We start from the raw sequence: 18458 nt of genomic DNA, 5'->3' as shown, positions 1-18458 counted from the left end.
ACACAACGTTAAGCAGGAAAAAAATTGACCCACAGGAATAAAATACAAAAAAAATCAAGAATAAACTTTAAAGCTATTATTAATCAAGGAATATTGGGATATTCTTGGCATTTACATTTTGTTACATGATACTCCTAACTTTCATGGAATTTAAATGTTATTGCTTGTGATAAAAATAACATCTGCTTCCAGTTAATCATACGCAGTAGGGTACAAGCTTACGTGCAGACAGAAATTGCCATGATTAGTAATACTACTCGGAGGAAGTAACCACTAATGATATTAAGACCTTTCTACCATGCTACACAGAGATTGTCTCCCAATCCATACTTTTTCCTGCATGTATGCTAAAAAGCCCTTGTTACTAAAATATACTTTCAGACAGTTTTTCAATTTATTATTTCAAGTAACTTTGTTCTGATCCCAAAGTTATGGGCAGAGTCACTGGGTCAGTTCATGCCCCATAGCAGGTGATGGCAAGACAGACAGACAGTGACTTGCACCACTGCAAAGAACCTGCATCATGGAACTGCTTTATGTCAGAGTTCCTCTTGTCCAGCAACACCAGAGGGTTAAAGCCTTGCAAACCAGGTCTAGGCAGGTTAAGCAGGAGGAGCAGATGATGTAAAGCAGCACACTTATCTGTCTCAAAAGGGTTTTTTTTATTTGGAAACATGCCTCACACTTAGTTGTCAAAGCACCACTGACTCACTCTATGGATTCTTCCTTCTTTACGTTGGAGAAGGGACTCAGGTAGAATAGGAAGAGCCAACAAAGTGCTTTGTTTCCACTGCTGGTAGGAATAGGTAAAGAGACGGAGTACTTCAGAGAACTTAGCACTCTTGGAGAAGAAGGCATGTCCCAAGAATCAGTGCATTGAGAAAGAGCTCCATCTTCAAGAACAGAAACATACCTGGCTTTACTGCGATAAATTAAGATCAGGATGCAGATAAGGATGCAGGTCAACGCTATGCAAACCCCGACAACAATGCCAGTCATTGATTTCTGGTCCAGATGGTAATAGTCAGAATATGCTATAGCAAAAAAGAACGTAGAAAAGCTCAGTAAATAAGAAGAGTTACCCCCTGCTCCCTATCAGGAAATTAATAGTGGTACAGTCACAACCACAGAGACAAATGCTTCCTTTTAATGAGATTTCCAGACCTCTGTCATACATTTTGACACATTTGAAGATAAAACTTGTAGACCAAACAGAGAAGTGTATGCAGTCCTGGTGTGGGAGGGAAAGAAGGGACTGCCCCACACCACAGCCTCTTCGGTGATGTACAACATGGCGCAGAGGAGCTCTCTCCAACCCCTTCCTTACAGGGTACTACTAGACAACAAAGGAAAAAGGCTTGGAGAATTCCAGCCACTGTCACCTAGGAGGGTTCACTTTGGTTTATGCTTTGACATCATATGTCTATTAACCTAATCCTGAGGGCATGACTCTGTTTGCTTATTCAGGCCTAAAATATAACTGAATTCCAGGAAGGGAGAAAACCTGAGCAAGAAAAATCCCTGTGTTTTAATCACAATTCAGTGTGCAGCAACAAGGAAATGTTAAAAGGTTCATATACCTGACTAATTACTAGCTCTTTTCTCCCCAAATAGCTTTAAAATTTGTAACAAGTCACCAAGATAAATCCTCTTCTATGTCAAAGACAATCTGTTCTCCCATTCTTATATGGAGAAACCACTGATGTTACCTTAATTTCTGCAAGGTAACACATAGTCTTCCCCAAAGAGCTGCAGGTGGGGCTGACTTCTTTGGTGAAAATACATGCTGGTATATCACTGACTGACAGGTTGATTTGGATTGCTGGAATACCAGGAACCAGCAAATTCCAACAGATTTATCTGAGATGCCATCTCATCTCTGCTGGGCTGTTTGGTTCTAACTGACCCAGTGCTACTCGTATCTCAAGCCAAATAAAGGACTTAAAGGAAGTGCTTTAAAAGAGTGGCTGCAAAGTTGATATTGACGTAAAATTCAAAACAGTTATGTTTTCTCATTTGAGAGGCAAATTTCCAACTTCTGAGCAAAAGAATTAAATCAGTTCTGAGTTGAACTGAGATAAAAATTCCAAAATGGTTTCATCTAGAAGAAAATGCTACGCTGTTAGGACTGCCTTACATAAACCAGAATGGTTTACCCAGAAAGCAGTTACAAGCTAGAACAAACAGGGATCTTTTTTTACTGGTACTTGTGACAGCAGTAATCGAAACATTGCTACTGACTTGTAGAATCTCCTGAATCCAAGCGTTTAGGTCTCTGATTAGACTCCGATGTCTCCTTTGGCAGGACAGCAAGTTCTACCGCATTTGAGAAGGGTCCTTCTCCCACTTCATTGGAGGCTGCTATTTTGACCAAGTAGACATTTCCTGCTACAAGGTTTTCCAGCAAAGCCATGGTCATTGCTCCTATGAAAAGATTTGATAAACAGTTCCAGTTAGACACAATCTGTGGGAACAGACTGCGATTTAGACATTGGGACCTACACTTTCTTTCCAATACCACCTCCAAATCTTGCCTGAGGACTGTGATCACTTTCATACATTCTAACCTGCATATACGGGGCACAGAATGAACACCGGGGTTGCCTGTTGTCCCTTCTGTCCTTTCTCTCCATACTGCTTGAACACAGCACACTGTGACGTGCCAGTATAGTTCAAAACCAAGAGTCAAGTATTGGCTATGACACACAGCATACTAATCCTAAATCCAGAGCTAGCTGCATTTCAGTGTGATAGTGTTTATGTTGTGATCGTATCTGTGAGGAGATGCTCCAAGCATTAACCAGGCTTTCAGGCAGAGAAAGCAGAATGCTAGACCTTCATATACTAATCTATGTACCTCTCCTAGACCCACTGTACCATGAATATGAAGGAAAATTGTTGTAACAAAATAATTCAGGTTCAGTTTATCAAATTTCAGGCCTAGTTGGTAAAATGAACAGGACAGATTTGGAAGAGTACATTATACCACGCTTTTAAAAATAAAATTAAACCCTATTTAGACCTGTGTAGGCTTCCTTGATTACTGTGCATCTAAGCTGTGCTACTAAAAATATTACAGAAAATGTCCTTCTCACATGCTAAGGATTCATTTCCTGAAGTCCCTGAAGGCAGGAAAAAGAGATTAAGAACATAAATAGGATTCACTTGCATTGTCCTTAGACAGGCAAAACTCCTCTCAAAGTCCATGAGAGCTTTGCCTGTCCAGGGACTGCAGACTGCTGCTTAAAATGCCAATTTCTTTCTAAAATGCCTGTGTTTCTTCCTACCAGAGAAATATATTGCTTTCTTACCCTAAATAGTGGCAGTTACAGGACCAAATCTATCCCTTGTTCTCTTTCACATATTCCATTCACTTTCTCAGACTTAAGTCTAAATTTCAACCTTTCAAATCAGTTTCAGAAGTCCAAATTTACAGTATCATGGGAGTGTATAAAATATAAGGTTGTTTTGTTGACAGAAAAGATTATACATTTGGCAAAAGGAAAGCTACTTCAAAAGCTGTTTCAGCTCTTCCATAAAAGACGCCCATTAGCTGAAAGCATTTGAAGTAAAATGTGAGGTATCTGTAACCAAAGGAGCTGTAATATTTAGCACCAGCAAGGGTGAAAGGTCACGTTTCAATATTACAGGCTCTTTCCCACCAGCTCCTTTCAAATCTGCTGCATTGCTAAAGCAAGTAAGCACTTTGTACTGATTTACTGCACACCAAGTGTGTAAAGGCTGTAACTTCTGATCCACTTGAAGAGAACCAGGGAAAAGGGGGGAGGTAGCTGGAAGATAACTCACATCATGAATCAGCAACAAACTGCAGTTACAGTTTCTAATTCTGCCATGCCTAACACAAGCTCAGTCAAATTAGAGGGTTTTGGTTTTTAAGTTGGTGGATTAGTAGAAATTTTCATGCATAAACTAAAGCCCGTGCTAGGACTTTTATAGGTGGTAGAGTTGGTCTGTGGTTTTTTGTTTTGGTTTGGTGGCGTTTTTAATTTTTTTTTATTTGGGGGGCTGTCTTTGGAGGTATGGGAAAGGAATAGGGTTAAGATTTCACAAATCTTCTGTAGAACAAGTTTCGTGTCAAGACAAACCAATGCTATTTATTGCATAGGGCTAGCTGATCTTATCAGAATAAATGCATTAAAAAACCCAAACCCTGCTTCTGCCTCAAATTACCTATGAAAGGACTGTCACGGGACTATCACGGTATTTGCCCAATTTTACCTCTACATACTAATATTCTTTCACAGACTTTTTAATCTCTACTTTAACTAAGAGCATTACAGATTGTCCTAACGTGTCAAGATGCCTGAATTCCATGCCATGCCTCAAACCCTAATATATCTGTCAAAATACAAAATTAGAGACTCTAACACTGATGGACATAGTAATACACTGAGATTTATAGCTCTCCATTTGCTCATTCCCTCCAACACTTTCAGTATGGGAACACATGAAAATGTTTACTGTTATTGCCATCCCCTCATCTGAAATATCTGTGGTAAAATACTATTTGAGATGCTGTTCAGTTTCACAGCCACAGCTGAGCTAAAATACATACCTGAAAGCAATTCAGCCGCTTTGCTGCATACAACAAATACAGCATACCATCACCAAAATGACAAGATTTATTCTTCAAATATAAGCTCTCTGTGAATTTAAATCTGCTGCGTTTTTCAGCAAGTAAAAATTAATATTAAATTGGTCCTTTAATATGACAACTTTACATCATTGTTTCTTTCATCAATTTAATGGAACAACTTTGTATCACTGTTTCTTTGAACAATTTTAATAGTGAAAAACCATGGGCTCAATCTTCCCCTTATCGTTAGACCTCATTGATATTTTAGAGACTAGTTATTTTTCACAAATTTTGCTTAAGATTAGTAGTCATTTTACTGTTATTCTTCACAGCTGACCATTCTATTTGAGGCCAGCCCGACAAATACCATTCTGCTCCAGCAAAGACGAAGTGGCACTGCCACCTTTCAAAACGGCTGTTGGTCCTTCGTCCTCTCTTCAGGAGCAGCACAAAGGACACCCACCCTCTTTGAAACAGAACAGTTCACTCCCACTGATGGTGAAACAAATTGTCCTCTCTGAGTGCATACTCGTTAAGTTTTATGAATTTTCTCCACAGAAAATGTAAAGCCACACTCTCTGCTGGCAACTAAGCTTTCAGCCATGAAACAACACAGAACAAAACAGTAACTCTTCCTGGGCAATCCTCTTAAATAAGCTACTCAAGCATATGGCTTTACTCCGTAACACTGAGCTTCCCTCTCTGGCTTAATACATTATTAGGACATTATCTATTCTGAACTGCCTCTGTCTATTTTGAATACCAACCGAACAGTAAATGCCTTTTTCTTTTTTTCTGGCTACAACAGAAACCTGTTCTTGATGCAGCTCCTCAAATCATAGTATTATTCTGGAAAGTGCCTATAAAAATTTAGACTATATCTACATCCAGTCACAAAGATGTGACTGCAGTTCATATCACCATACCTGAGCTACTGTTAGATTAGCTAGCTGGGGTTCAGCAGTAGAATAGAGCCAGAGACTTAAATTGAATTTGCAGAGCAATTTACTGGGAGCAGGGGAAAGTTCATTAAGCAAACTGAGCTAACTGGATTGGCAGTGATCAAAAGAAACATATAAATCCACGCAGCCACATTCATAAATTTGTTTCTGGAGAGCAAGGCATGTCAGAGACTTTGGATTTGAAAGACTGCATTTACAAAATAAAACCATCACAATCATGGTTACAACAGAACCAAGATGGGTGTAACTGGACTGATGAGACATTTCGGTTCACATGCACACACTGAGCTCCAAAGCAACACAGACAGCCCCTCTCCCCTCACCTTCTGAGTATTAATTGTTTTTTAATACATTTTCATCACAAACATGGGAATAATTGTGTTTAACTAACTTTTATGTGAACATTTATATGAATTTCTTTCTTGTTGTAGTCCAAGGGAGCTGAAAGTAACAAAGCATCTTACAAGTAGCATCATTGTTTGTCCAGTTCATAGGTATATGATTTCAGTTTACCTTCTCTGTGCAACACTTGCCATTCCCCAGCAATCCAAGACTTCCTGGATGCATAGAGGATAGTATATCGTGTAACAACTGTTTCAGGACCATCAGGTGGCTTCCAGGAAACCAAAGCAGTATCATCCTCTATCAAAGTCACCTTCACTCCTACTGGAGGGCCAGATGGTGCTGTGAGAACAGTAACACAATGCTATTAGGCTAACCTAATTTACATGCAATTAAATTGCTCAGAAAGAAACTGATGCGCAGACCTAATGGCTACTGCTTCATCCTAGATAAACAACGTATAAACAAACACATACTGCTCCTCAAGAGAAACTCCTGTTAACTCTGATCTGGTCAATACCTTAAATTTTTGTAACAGCAAATTTCGTATTTTTCCTTGAACTCCAGAAGGAAATGGTTACTGACAAAAAACCACATCATTACCCTGCGAACAGGTACATCCCAAACATTGCAATGCTGAGAACATGAAACTGAAGTTTTTGATTTGCACTGACCAAGCTGACAGAAAAGCAAACCAACAGCTAGGGCAGTAGATGTGTAATATTCTTACAGTTTCTAAAACTTATGGTTTTCAAAATATGTTTTCATAATGCCTAGGAATCAGCCATGCCTCTTCAATACATATTTTTAGGTTTTTATTCAAGTTATTTCCATTCAGTGGTTGATAACAGTGTAAGCGTATCACATTTTATATATAAATAGTTGCTGATTTTAGGTAGATTTTGAAAAAGAATTTCACAGTTCCAAACCAAGGATTTTCCTGACAGCGTTTTTCTATCTCTCACCGAGAAAAGCAATATCTGTATCTCAGAAGAAAGTATTTCTCTCTCCTATAGACAGCTTAAAATTAATTAATAAGCAATTTTTCAGGCCATTTGGTTTACAGAGCTTTCTTTTTAGAACCATGTGGTCCTCTCCTAGTGCCTTACCTTCTGGAAGGGTAGTATGGTAGACTACTGGACTCCAGGGACTGGAGAGCTGGTCCACATGCAGCCGAACTGCAAATTCATACATGGTTTTTGGCTCAAGACCTTGAACTAACATGTGAGTCTCTGACCTGTACAGATGAAAGAATAAAATAAATTTAACAGCAGCAATTGATTTGAAGATCCCAAACTCAAATGGTATCTCTTAGTCACTGTGAGTAGATTCTCACTGTCAGTTCAACACAAGAGAAACCAGTTCAAGTCCAGACATGTGGTCCATCTGCGCTGTCTACCTGAAAATGTAATTGTACTAACCCTGGAGCTCTCTGGAGGATATTATGTCTGCTGCCACTTGACTCGAGCTCAAGTTTTTATAAAAGTTGTTTGGACAGCTGATGCATAAGCAAGTCCAAGAATATCATTGCCCAGATCACCAGCAGGTATCCCAAACTCAACTCTTTCCACACTTGTCCATAGGACACTATGCTTCGAGCTGGAGTAACAACCTACAACCAGCACCACCGCTGAAAAGGCACATGCTGTTGGCTCCGTCGGCTATTCCTGGATCTGCTTGTCAGTTCACAGAACAGACATAGGCTATGTGTGCAACTTCCCCTTCCATTTATGGCCTCTATCACCTCGTGTTTAGGGGATCTCTGTAGAATATGAATGTTCCCTACTCATCATGTAGTCATATTTGGTCATTTATTAATTGTAAAATTGATTATATTAATAGTAATATTGAGGTTTACTATTTGATCACAAAGTCAATTGTAGACATTCTGCTTTATTTTGATTCTGGGGGCAGGGTGGGGGAAATCTTTCATATACACCAGGGTTAATTCTGGGTGATAATACCCAAGTCAAGATTAAATCTCAATTTAAAATGGTGTTACTCTACAGATATTGCTTTATTAAATCTCATTTAGTATTTTCATCTTCCACACCGCAAAGGCAGTCACCAATATTTGCAATAGTCTCATCCTATCACAAAAAGCAGCATTCATTGCTATGCTCCATATTGCACACTAAGAATTTTACATGGTGATTATACTGTGTCTAATCATTAAGTCTGGAGTTATACAGCAGGGGATGTGCTCTTTGAAGAGAAAACCAGCAATATTAGGATGGAAGCTATCTTTTAAGACAGCATTTTTCTTATTTAGAAGGCTTGAGTAAACCCAAGTGTTGAGGGAGCTACACACATATGGATTCCCTCAACAGCACCATGGCCCCCAGCACAGGCAGTCACAATGGAGCAAAATCCTCGGCTCCCATACCGCCTGGGCAGAGAGCTGAACACCAAGCCTCGGCAGAATTTCTTTCCTGTTCTGCCATTCTGTGGCTCATGCATTGCTTCTCTGAAAAGCAAGCTGTCGTTCCTACTCAGCTTTCTCCTGGCAGAGTGCCACACACTCAGGAATGTGGCATTCCCACAATAACATGCTCAGCCCCTCAAAACTCAAAAATTCTTGTTTCCAGTCTTAAAATGAGACATTGGACTAAGTCCCATCTTTGCCCAGACAAGCTACCTATAAAATAGGTATTCTCCTTTGTTTGGCTGAAGAAAAGCTAAAAAGTCATTAAAACTTCCAAAAGCTTGTCCAGGGATGCAACACAAGGATCACAGGTAGAGAATTAAGCTGTTCTAAGAACACATCTTAAATAATCCAAGAAACAGAACTAGCAGCCGCTGGGCAAAATACACAGTCTTCTAAGGGAGATAAAAGTTGCTACAGTAGAAGGCAACTAAGAGAGGGCAGGAAGAGTAGAAACTGAGTGGGAATGATCTGGAAATGGGAAACCAAGACTCATTAGTAGCGCTGCACTTACGTTTGAAGGTAGAGAACCAGAGAAGCATTCTGCAGCCCCACTGGGTTGCAGCGGATTGTGTAGTTAATGACTTGCGCAGATGTAAAGGCAGGCTTTCCCCAGTGAAGGTAGATAGAAGATGAAGTGTTAGCTTTGGCATAGAGGTGGTGGGGAGGTGGTGGTGGTGGGACCATACGATCACGGACAGCTGTTTAAAACGAAAAGGAGCATGAATTATTTAATGAACTGTATACAGATACTGGTAAGATTAAGAGACAAGTCTGAGCCCACAGGTTTAGATTCAAATCTGCCCCTACCCAGCACTACCTGGTATTCAGACCCAGGAATCTGGTTCAAGCTATTAAAGATCCCTCCTAACCCAATACATGTCACATATTACTTCTGTAGTCCCACTTGTTTAGTCAAAAATAAAGTCAAAACTATAAACAGAGACAAGGGAGAGAGAGAAATCTCTCATAAGATACATGATACGTCACTGGTTAGACGATGCAGACAATCCAACAGGGAAGGAAAAGGTGCTTGGTAGCTATCTTGTTTCCTCAGCTGCAGTTCATGAACACAGGAGACTGTCTCGGTTGCAGGATGACTAGGACAGTATTTGTAAACAGATATGATCTTTCTGGTTCTCTGTTTTACACTGAATTAATTGATTATTTATGGGTTAAAAACCCAGAGCTGCTGGGACCTTGAAACAGCGCAGCTCGTAATAAATTCTTCATGCACCTACAACACTTACAGACACATCCTGGCGTGCTGACCGTTTGGTCTGCCTGATAACCTTCTTCCATACTGTTATATGCCAGCAGCCTTACATGATACTTTCTTCTAGGATCTGCACAAAGAAAAAAGGAATAATTAGAGTCAAGAGAAGAAAAAGGGGGGGGGGGGGGGGATTTTCAGACTTCTACAGATAGTGAGATAACTTGATTCTCCTGCAAGTTTGGTTCAAAACTTGTCTGCTACAATCAGCAGACTGATGAACAGGCTGGATGCCTGGAAGCCTGTCTTTTCTCCAGCTCTGCGAATTTCCCTGAATCTTTGCTCAGACTGCACTAGAATCAGTCACACATCTCCCAGTCTTGCTTCCAATAGCCTGAAACCGAAGTTTGCAACAAAAATCAGTGGGAGTAGGATAAATATCACGTTTCTATCTGCAACAAAATCACACCTTCACAGCTACAGAGCTAGGTTTAATAGTGTTATTCAGCATATTGAAAGTGCTTTCAGTCTGTAATAAAGATTTGTTAGAACAAACAGCATGAGGTCCACAGAAACCAACATTTGTTTCTGGATAAGCAGGCTATAATGAAGCAGGGCAATCAAAGCAAAGGCAGGAAGACAGGACCAAGAAAGAAATGGGAAATGTTTTGGTTCCAGATTCCGAGAGGAGATATACTGTGAAACAACAGTGATTGTTAATAATGCCTTTGACTCAGAACTGCTGCTTCCATGTGTTTGCTTGAGAGTTGGTTCTGGCATTCTTAGAGGGTCACCGTGCCTAGCTTGAAGGGTCTCCCTATTTCCCTTTCTCTGGCCATGTCTTTGGGTACCCATACTGCAGTTTGCTGCTTCTCTCAGTTCTGTTAATGATACACTGGCTTTGATCCAAGTGAAAAATTACTACAGAGAAATGAGTTAGAAAGGGGCCTTGAGCTTTCTGTAAGTGGAGATGGCGTGGGGTACCCACAGGTGGTTAGGAGTGCAAACCACCAGGATGGCTGCTTCTCTGCAGCGTACTCCCTTGCGATGGTATTTGCAACAAATCCCTTCTGTACCATGATGATTTGCAAGGTGGTAGAGCTTGCTGCTAGTGCACAGAGCTCTTCCGGGTCCAGCTAAGCTTCGCTCCAGTACCAATGTAGACATTAGGACACTTTCCTCTTTTACTGTCATGAACCTATTTCTTTCTATTAAGATTTTCAGAAGACCTGGACAGATGTTATAGAACTCTGCTGATCTTGTTTATTTCTTTTTTTCCTTGCCCTAAAACACCATAATATTATCCCTTCTCAAAATAAGCTCTCCTCTTCCTCATTTTAGCTGAGATTTGACATGGCCTCTCTCATGAAATAAACAGCAACGCAAATCCCTGACACTTCTTCACCACAAACAGCACTTTTGTTTACGTCAGATCGTTGGCTCCCTCTGCAGTCTCTGCACCAGCGATACAATCTTAACAACCTGATACGATGTTTCCATAAAAACAGCATAGTAATTTCATAATAATGCATTTTTGTAAAATCTTTTCGTATTTATTTTGAAATAGGCAATCTTTTTGTGCTGTAGTTACCAACATCAGCTTTAAATGAGATATCGCTAGGTAGAGTTTACATCTCTATGTAAGTTTATTTTTAAAAGATTATTTTACTGAAATCTAAACATAGGTGTAAAGGAAAAGAGGCTCTTAAATTTGGCTTAAAGTATTTCTTTGGTGCATTTAACACTAATGGTAGAATAGGCAAGAGGAGCCCATTCCCATTTTTCAAATAGACTTTCACATCACAAGTAGGCAATATAAATAACAAAATGTCAGAAAATGAGGTTTTTTTAAACTAGAGTAAAATTCTCATTTGCTTTGAAGGGATTTTTTTTCAGTTTACAATATCATTTTTAACAACAGATGGTGTCAGTTGTTCCTAGCCAACAAATTACAATCAGAGGAAAAAAGAAGATGGACCCAAACACACAGGATAACTTTCAACATGTGACAAAAGAAAATATGGAATTTTAATGTTGAAAATTCAGAAAGATAGTAAGATACTATATGCAAATCATTGCAATCTCTTAAAAATTTGTAAATAACAAAAGGCTTGTGAAGGGAAGGTGCATTTAAAACCACTGAGCCCAACCAAAAAGATAACTGCACTTCAAAAGTACCAAGTTATGGTGACTTACTGAGGCTAACTACAGTATGCTTCTCAGAAAAGCAGAAATATATACCTTCCCAGGCTTCTTCACCTGTGGTAGGAATACATATATTTAGCGCATAACTGGAATATTCAAAAACAAAGCCAAGATTTTAAAAAGAGGCCATCGAGACCTCTTTTAAGATCTCATTAGCATTATGCTTTGGAGGTTGTTATAATAATCGATTCTCCCATCCATTCTTAGAAAAAACTTGAATTCGGGTACTATTTAGCAGACCCTTGAACGGATTCCACATAAACAGGCGGCATCCAACCGGCCAAGTGTCACAGTCTATCTTTTTCTTTACAAGTCCCTGCAGAAGAGACCCCTGCTGCATTTCCGCAAGACACAGGATGACAGACACGACAATTTATCATCCTGCCGAGCACCTTCAAAAACTGTGTGCCCTTTGAAAGTGGTCACCCAGAACTGATCATCTTCACTGTGAAATGAAGAATAGCTAAGGTCTAGTGCCCTGCTGAGCTGAATGAGGAGCCTGTGAGGTCTGTTTATCCTCATTGCCTTTTTTTTTTTTTTTTTTTAAACCTGAATTCCACATTAACACTTGATTGGGGAGGAGAGGAAGAATAATGGGATGTGGAAGAAAGGCAAAAATGTAACTCCCACAAAAAAAATTCAAATGTCTTTGAGAAAAACACGTTTTTAAACCTTATTTTTACGTGTCTTTAATGCTCTACATTTAGAAAAAGCACAGTGTTGAATACCATTCATCTTACTCTTGTGTAATGCAAGAAGTTTCAAAAAGAATTATCTTTATATGGAAGAACCTGTTTAAAAATCAAGTCTCTCAACTAGTCTCTACCATCTAAAAACCAAGGTTATTTATTTCCACTTCAGGACATCATGGTTCAATTGGTAGCAAGACTAGTTCAACCCAAAAGCGATGCCAGAATTTTGAAGCTGTCAAACTTCTACTGCTTCTTTGGTTGAAAAACCATCTACTGGTATCTGGAATTGAAATGGTAACTGAGGAGGGCCGCATTATGTACTGGTCTAGAAAAGCCTAAATACTACAGTAATCTGAAAAGGAGAATATAAAAGAATTCTAAAGACAGTGTACTGAGCAGCAAAAGAAATTAATGTGAAACTCGCTTCACAGATTACATGTATTCAAAGTACCTGCTGAGATGCTGTTCCATGTTGACCATAGCTTCACCATATGCAAAACAACATAACCAATAGCCAAAGATCTGCCTCCAGTTCCAACAGATACTTGCACACTACTTGTTTTATGAAGTGGTGGAAAATATTTTTTTGTCTGAAGTAGCCTCTGTTTAGAATATTTTTAACAATTGTTAGTTTCATTTACCGGCCTATGATATCATTTACTCCTCAAGGGCAATCCCAGTACAAACCTGGCATAAACACTTTCATCTGTTCATCAGCTGGATCAAACATTCAAAGCCAGATATATCTTTAGAGAGAAAACAAACTTCAGGAGCTTTCTTATCTTTAACCAGCATAGGTATCCTGAATAGTTTACACATAAAAGATTGAGGATAGCATGGCCACCTGGGCAGCTGACAGTCTCAAATTTAGTGTATGCCATCCATGCACATTACAGAGCAACAGGAGGCTTGAGAGGCTCAGAAAATAGGGAAGAAAGTACTGAGGCCATCAGTCATGCTCATACGGACCCAGGAGTAACACATCTTTCCACAGAAGGTCACTGCTATTCAGAAACAAATTAGGTGCAGTGATTTACTCAGCCCATTCAACACATAAATTCAGTTTAAGTAAAAAAAAAAAAAAAAAAAACTTACATCAAGATTTCACTTCTGCATTTTTAAAATTTCTCTGAACAGCTGGTAACACCGAGTCATTTCAATTAATTCTCTTGCAATTGCCAGCACTTGTGTAGCGGTTGAAGGTTTGTTCCCAGACCTAAGGTGAACAGGAACAATTTTGTAGCCTATTTACCAACTGGCTGAATTTTTTAAAGTTAATTTGTTTCTGTTGAATGTGGTTTCTTTTGGCTTGTTTTTTTTTTAGTGCTTCTGACATTAGGTTGCTGTAAAATTGTCACAGCACCTACAGCTTTTTAATAGGCATTTTTGTTGTTATTACTTAAATCAGCCAGTGGAAAGGATGCAAAAACTACACTGTTTGTACAAATCAAGAGGCCGGCACTGATGCTGATATAAACATGCTAGAGCTAATTCATAAATTTTATTATAAGAGTGCCTCTGGAGTACACAGAGGCTGTCTTAAAAGACATTATAGGCTGGATGTGATAAGCTGGCATAGCTTCACACAGTACAATGGATCTGCCTCACACACCCTTTTTATATAACCAAAACCTGGCAGTATTAAACACATGAATAATAGGTCAACCAGAGGTACAAATTTCGTCTCTGGTCATAATACACCTATAAAATAAGAGTAGGGAAAAGCTAAATATGCCTTATATTAATTTCAAATTATCAAAATAGATACTGTCCCAAAAATCACTGTTTTACAATTTATGTAGGCTCAGCCTCATTTTCCTATGGCAGTTTTTGTAGGTAGGTCACTGGTCCCTGGTGATACTCCTCTGGAATCCCATATCCTGTCATTCACTCGCCCATAAAAATCTGCACTGAGCCCTGCAGATTCAGCCCTGATGGGTCTTTCAGCAGCAAAAGATGGGGGAGCCTTCTCTTTGTTTTGCGTGTCTACAAATAGGTTCTACACCTTAGAGTAAAACTATGACAAAGCTAAATACTGCAAGTATGAGCAAATAAATTAAGTTGAACTATCATTTCAAACATGGATTGTAACTTGGAAAAAACATTAAGCATCACAGTAGCTGAAGCCTGGTAAGAGTTCAGGTGGCAATGATTTACTTGTGTATTTTACTGTCTTACTACATCCCTGAGATATAATTTAGAGATTATGTTCAGCTTCTCAGAAAGCAGATAGGAAGCTCATAGCAGTTACTGGTACTAACGCTGTAAAAACAGATTCTTCAAGAAAAACATTACAGTGCACTCAGATGTTCCAACCCTGTTTTTGTGACAAGTCATTTCATTTCCCAGCATGGAGGGAGAAGCACAGCTGCTTAATTGTCTGGACGCAAGAAACTGAGAAACTCCAAAAATATCATGAAGAATTGAGACTTGATTTATTAGCAGTTCCATTGCTCTACTGTTCATTGGAACATCCACATTTTATTGCACCGGCTCAAAGTTAGTTAGTATTCTTTACTACTGCCATCAGCCTTGCTTCTAGGTAAATCTTCCGCTTCTTTCAGTAAGGGGAGAAGTTGCTACTACAAAGCAGCTGTCAGTCAGAAATACGCATATTCAGATTTCCCCATTTTCTTTCCCAAAACTTAGGATTTTAGTATGTTCAAATTATATCTGTTAGTTAAACATGGATTAAACATACAGAACCCAGTTTTCAAAGCTTAGGAAAATATAAATGGTCTAGTAAATACATACACAACGGTAGGCAAAAGCAAGTACAGAGTTGATATCTTCTCATGCCAGAACTAGTTTTAGTGTATGTTGGTGTATTCCATGGAATTCCATTGAGTTACTGTCTCAAACTTAGTTCTTCAGTTCTTCTAAAACATTGCGACAAATACACAAAAACATATAAAACAATCTGGCATTGTTCCACAATACAATAAATGGTGCTTCTGTTGACCCTTACTGGCCTCTGAAATATATCCACTGGAAACCTAGGTTTTGCTGGGATGACTGCTGTAGCAGCTACCATTATTTGGAGGAAGGCGGGGGGGGGGGGGGGGAGGGGGAAGTCCTCTGGTTTGAAGACCTTTCCCTAGTGCAAAGGTGACATGGGGAGAGGAAGGAACATTGCTCCAACCAACGTGGGTTAGTTCCATCTGGTAGAGTTGTACCTCATTACTGCCAGATGGTGTCCTCATGCACTTCCAGTGAACACAGCTGGAAAAACCAGAGGCATCAAAGATTAAATGCCTGTATTAGCAGTTAAACAACTAAAAACAAAAATGTGCTTCTAATCACTTTGCAGCTGGTGAAGTACTTTTTAATGCAACCACCTCATTCTTAAGTGACCGAGATTGCACAGACTGAACTTTTAGGAGAAGTTACTAACAACAATAAAGTCACTTCCATGTTCACAATGGAACAAAAATTCCATTCTCAATACGTGCTATTACATAATTAAAACCCTCTAAGCTTAAAGCAGCACAGCACTAACAACACAGCCAATGAAAAATCCTAATCCATATATAACTCCATCCCCCCCTTCTCAAAAGCATACATAGAAATGCAAATGTCCTGATTACATTTTAACACTACCTTCAAATCAGTTTTCTGCACAAGACCTAACTGCGCTTATCCCATGCAGATTTTGATCATTTGTCCTCATATAATTATTCTATTCCAGGTCAATTTATAGCATTAAAGATAAAGATAAAACCTGTAACAGCAGGTTCCACGACCACTTTGTACACAGGAGATGCGCTGGGTAACTGTTGATTCAGCTGAAGCTTATATTGAATACAAAATGAAGAGTCCTACATCAAGAGTGTTACAGAGCCATGTTTGCTGATATCAACACAACCAAAATTTTGGCTTTCTGGCAAATGCTTCATAGAAAGCATCTGTTTACAGGCAACTTAGCCAAGGTTACAAGAGAGTGTAATATTGCAACCCCTAAAAGCCCTGTCATTGTTTCCTTCAGCTGCTGCATGTTTGTGAAGCATCGAAGGCCTTGAAAGGAGCCAGAGCAGAGCCAACAGGTCAGGGCTAGATAAAATTAAGAAAGAATCCGAGGTCAGACCATGAAAGAACTTTTTCCCCCCCACCCCACCCCTCCAGAAGAGTGAGTCCACCTCCAGCAGCCTTTCATTCAGTCCTGATAAGAAAAGACAGCACTCCGCAATCTGGATTTCAGACTTTTTAAGTCCTCTTTGGGGAGAGGAAAAGATAAGGAAGCCCAAAGAAAATGAGTGTTTTACTATCATTTACTGTTGACTCATTAAGTCTGGATACTGAACATACTTTCATACCTGTTTTGAACATCCCCGTTCTCAGCACTTTAAAAAGAAAATATTGATAGAAATAAAAGTACTGGGGGCTTTGTTCTTGTTTCTAAAAGAATTAGGATTGCACAGAATTTCTAGAGAAAAAAAACAAAAAAGTTCAGTGGCTTGATGTTCTGAGTCGAGTTCAGCAACTAGAAACCTAGCAATAACTTCTTACGCTACATCCAATATGGTGATTCTAACAGTTGGGGAAGGGGATAAGAAAAATATTTCAGTTTTATTCTAGCTTGCATACAAAGTTTTAAATAATACTTTTTTCCTTTCAGTTAAAGGTATCAAAACCACACTACCTACACTCAGAAGGCGGAAAAAATGGTTGTTCTAAGGGCAGAACTTCTGTGGCCAAATGTCCATTTTTAATTTAATCTTTTGTGCTGCTGGATTTTTTGTGTAACCTACAGGTCTATTGTTGGGTACTGGTCCGGCTGGATAGCTCATTGGTCTGGTTTGCCAGGGTGACTGCGCTGCCCCCAAGCCTGTCCCCTCAACACAATAAACTCCAGATAATTATTCAAAGAAGAGGCCAGCAGCATGGGCTGCTCTGACATCGGGTCATGGCCTTTGACATCGAATCTGGGGCTAGCCAAAGTCTGCTCCAAGCAACAGAGGTCCAGGGGAATTATTAAGGGGGAAGGGTGGGAAAGGAAGAGCACTGAGAAATACTATCCTTAAAAATGTACTTTTGAAGCAAAGTAATGTAAATACAGCAGAAACTTATTAGGAAAATAAGCAAATACATTTCAAATATACTAGACGAAAGGGACGGAGAGAAGCGCATCAAGCCAAACAGTAACATAAAGCCGGGAAGTGGAAGGATGATACAGATTCAGGTCTGTTCCTCTCAAAAGCAGGTATTCCCTCTCAGATTTTCAGTACTGGATTTTATGTCTCTCTTCTAAAAAAAATGCCCTTTTACCTTGCTCGAGTACATATGATTAAGCAAATAAACACAGTTTAGCAATCCTGTTCTATTACGGTTTTTAAAATCTTGTCGAGGCTCTGGGTATGTAAATTTCTAAGCATTATTACTAGCTTCAGATAATAATATTAATTACATGTATTTTTAAAGGAGCTGGAATTTCAATTGATCACACATTTTAAATAGTAACTTTTTAATATCAGATTAACAGAGTTTGAGAGGTTACAAATCGCCGACATGTTACATCTCATGGTTTCTTTTTCAATTTAAATGTAACTATAAACAGTTAGGTGGAACAAAGACTGTCTGTGATACTGATGTTTTCCTTCGCAAACCAAATAACTGAAGTAGAAACTAAGCAATTTGTTCTTTGTACAACATTGTACAAGTTTATTTTGGTAGAAACCAGAGCATATGACATATGTGAATTGATCCAACTAAACGGTCTGGCTTTCCACGGCTTTGGATGGCTCTCGCTTATTTGTCTAAATCTGAAAAGGGTCTGTATCCTTTTGTAGCTTTGCGCTATCCCCTTAGAGGGCCCCAGGACAAACAACGCCTCACACCCCCTTGCAGTAAAAACATCACCTCTCCTACTGCCCACCATCAGCAATAGCAGCTTTATACAAAAAAAGTGAGGGGGGAGGGCTAGCGGGCAGGATGAATTCCCAGCATACAGCAGTTTGGCCTTTTGGAGACTACGGAAACAAGAGAACTGTCTGAAGGTCTCTAATCTTTTTAAAAGAAGTGAAAC

At 39.3% G+C, this 18458-nt stretch overlaps 1 protein-coding gene across 1 annotated transcript in view; it reads right to left on the bottom strand.

Moving 5' to 3' along the window:
* The window catches only part of PRTG (protogenin), a gene marked incomplete at both ends in the record, with an annotated part of 89113 nt that overhangs the window by 2771 nt on the left and 67884 nt on the right, over positions 1-18458 (bottom strand). The window contains 6 exons of the mRNA XM_082322050.1: positions 914-1034; positions 2242-2424; positions 6073-6243; positions 7011-7138; positions 8841-9027; positions 9577-9672. Coding sequence (XP_082178176.1) covers positions 914-1034; positions 2242-2424; positions 6073-6243; positions 7011-7138; positions 8841-9027; positions 9577-9672 — 886 coding nt within the window. The remainder of the gene's footprint in view (positions 1-913; positions 1035-2241; positions 2425-6072; positions 6244-7010; positions 7139-8840; positions 9028-9576; positions 9673-18458) is intronic.

The sequence above is a fragment of the Platalea leucorodia genome (assembly GCF_965183815.1).
Source record: "Platalea leucorodia genome assembly, chromosome: 9".
Taxonomy (NCBI): Eukaryota; Metazoa; Chordata; class Aves; order Pelecaniformes; family Threskiornithidae; genus Platalea; species Platalea leucorodia.
The sequence above is the reverse complement of the archived record's forward strand: the minus strand, read 5'-3'. Positions and strand labels throughout refer to the sequence as shown.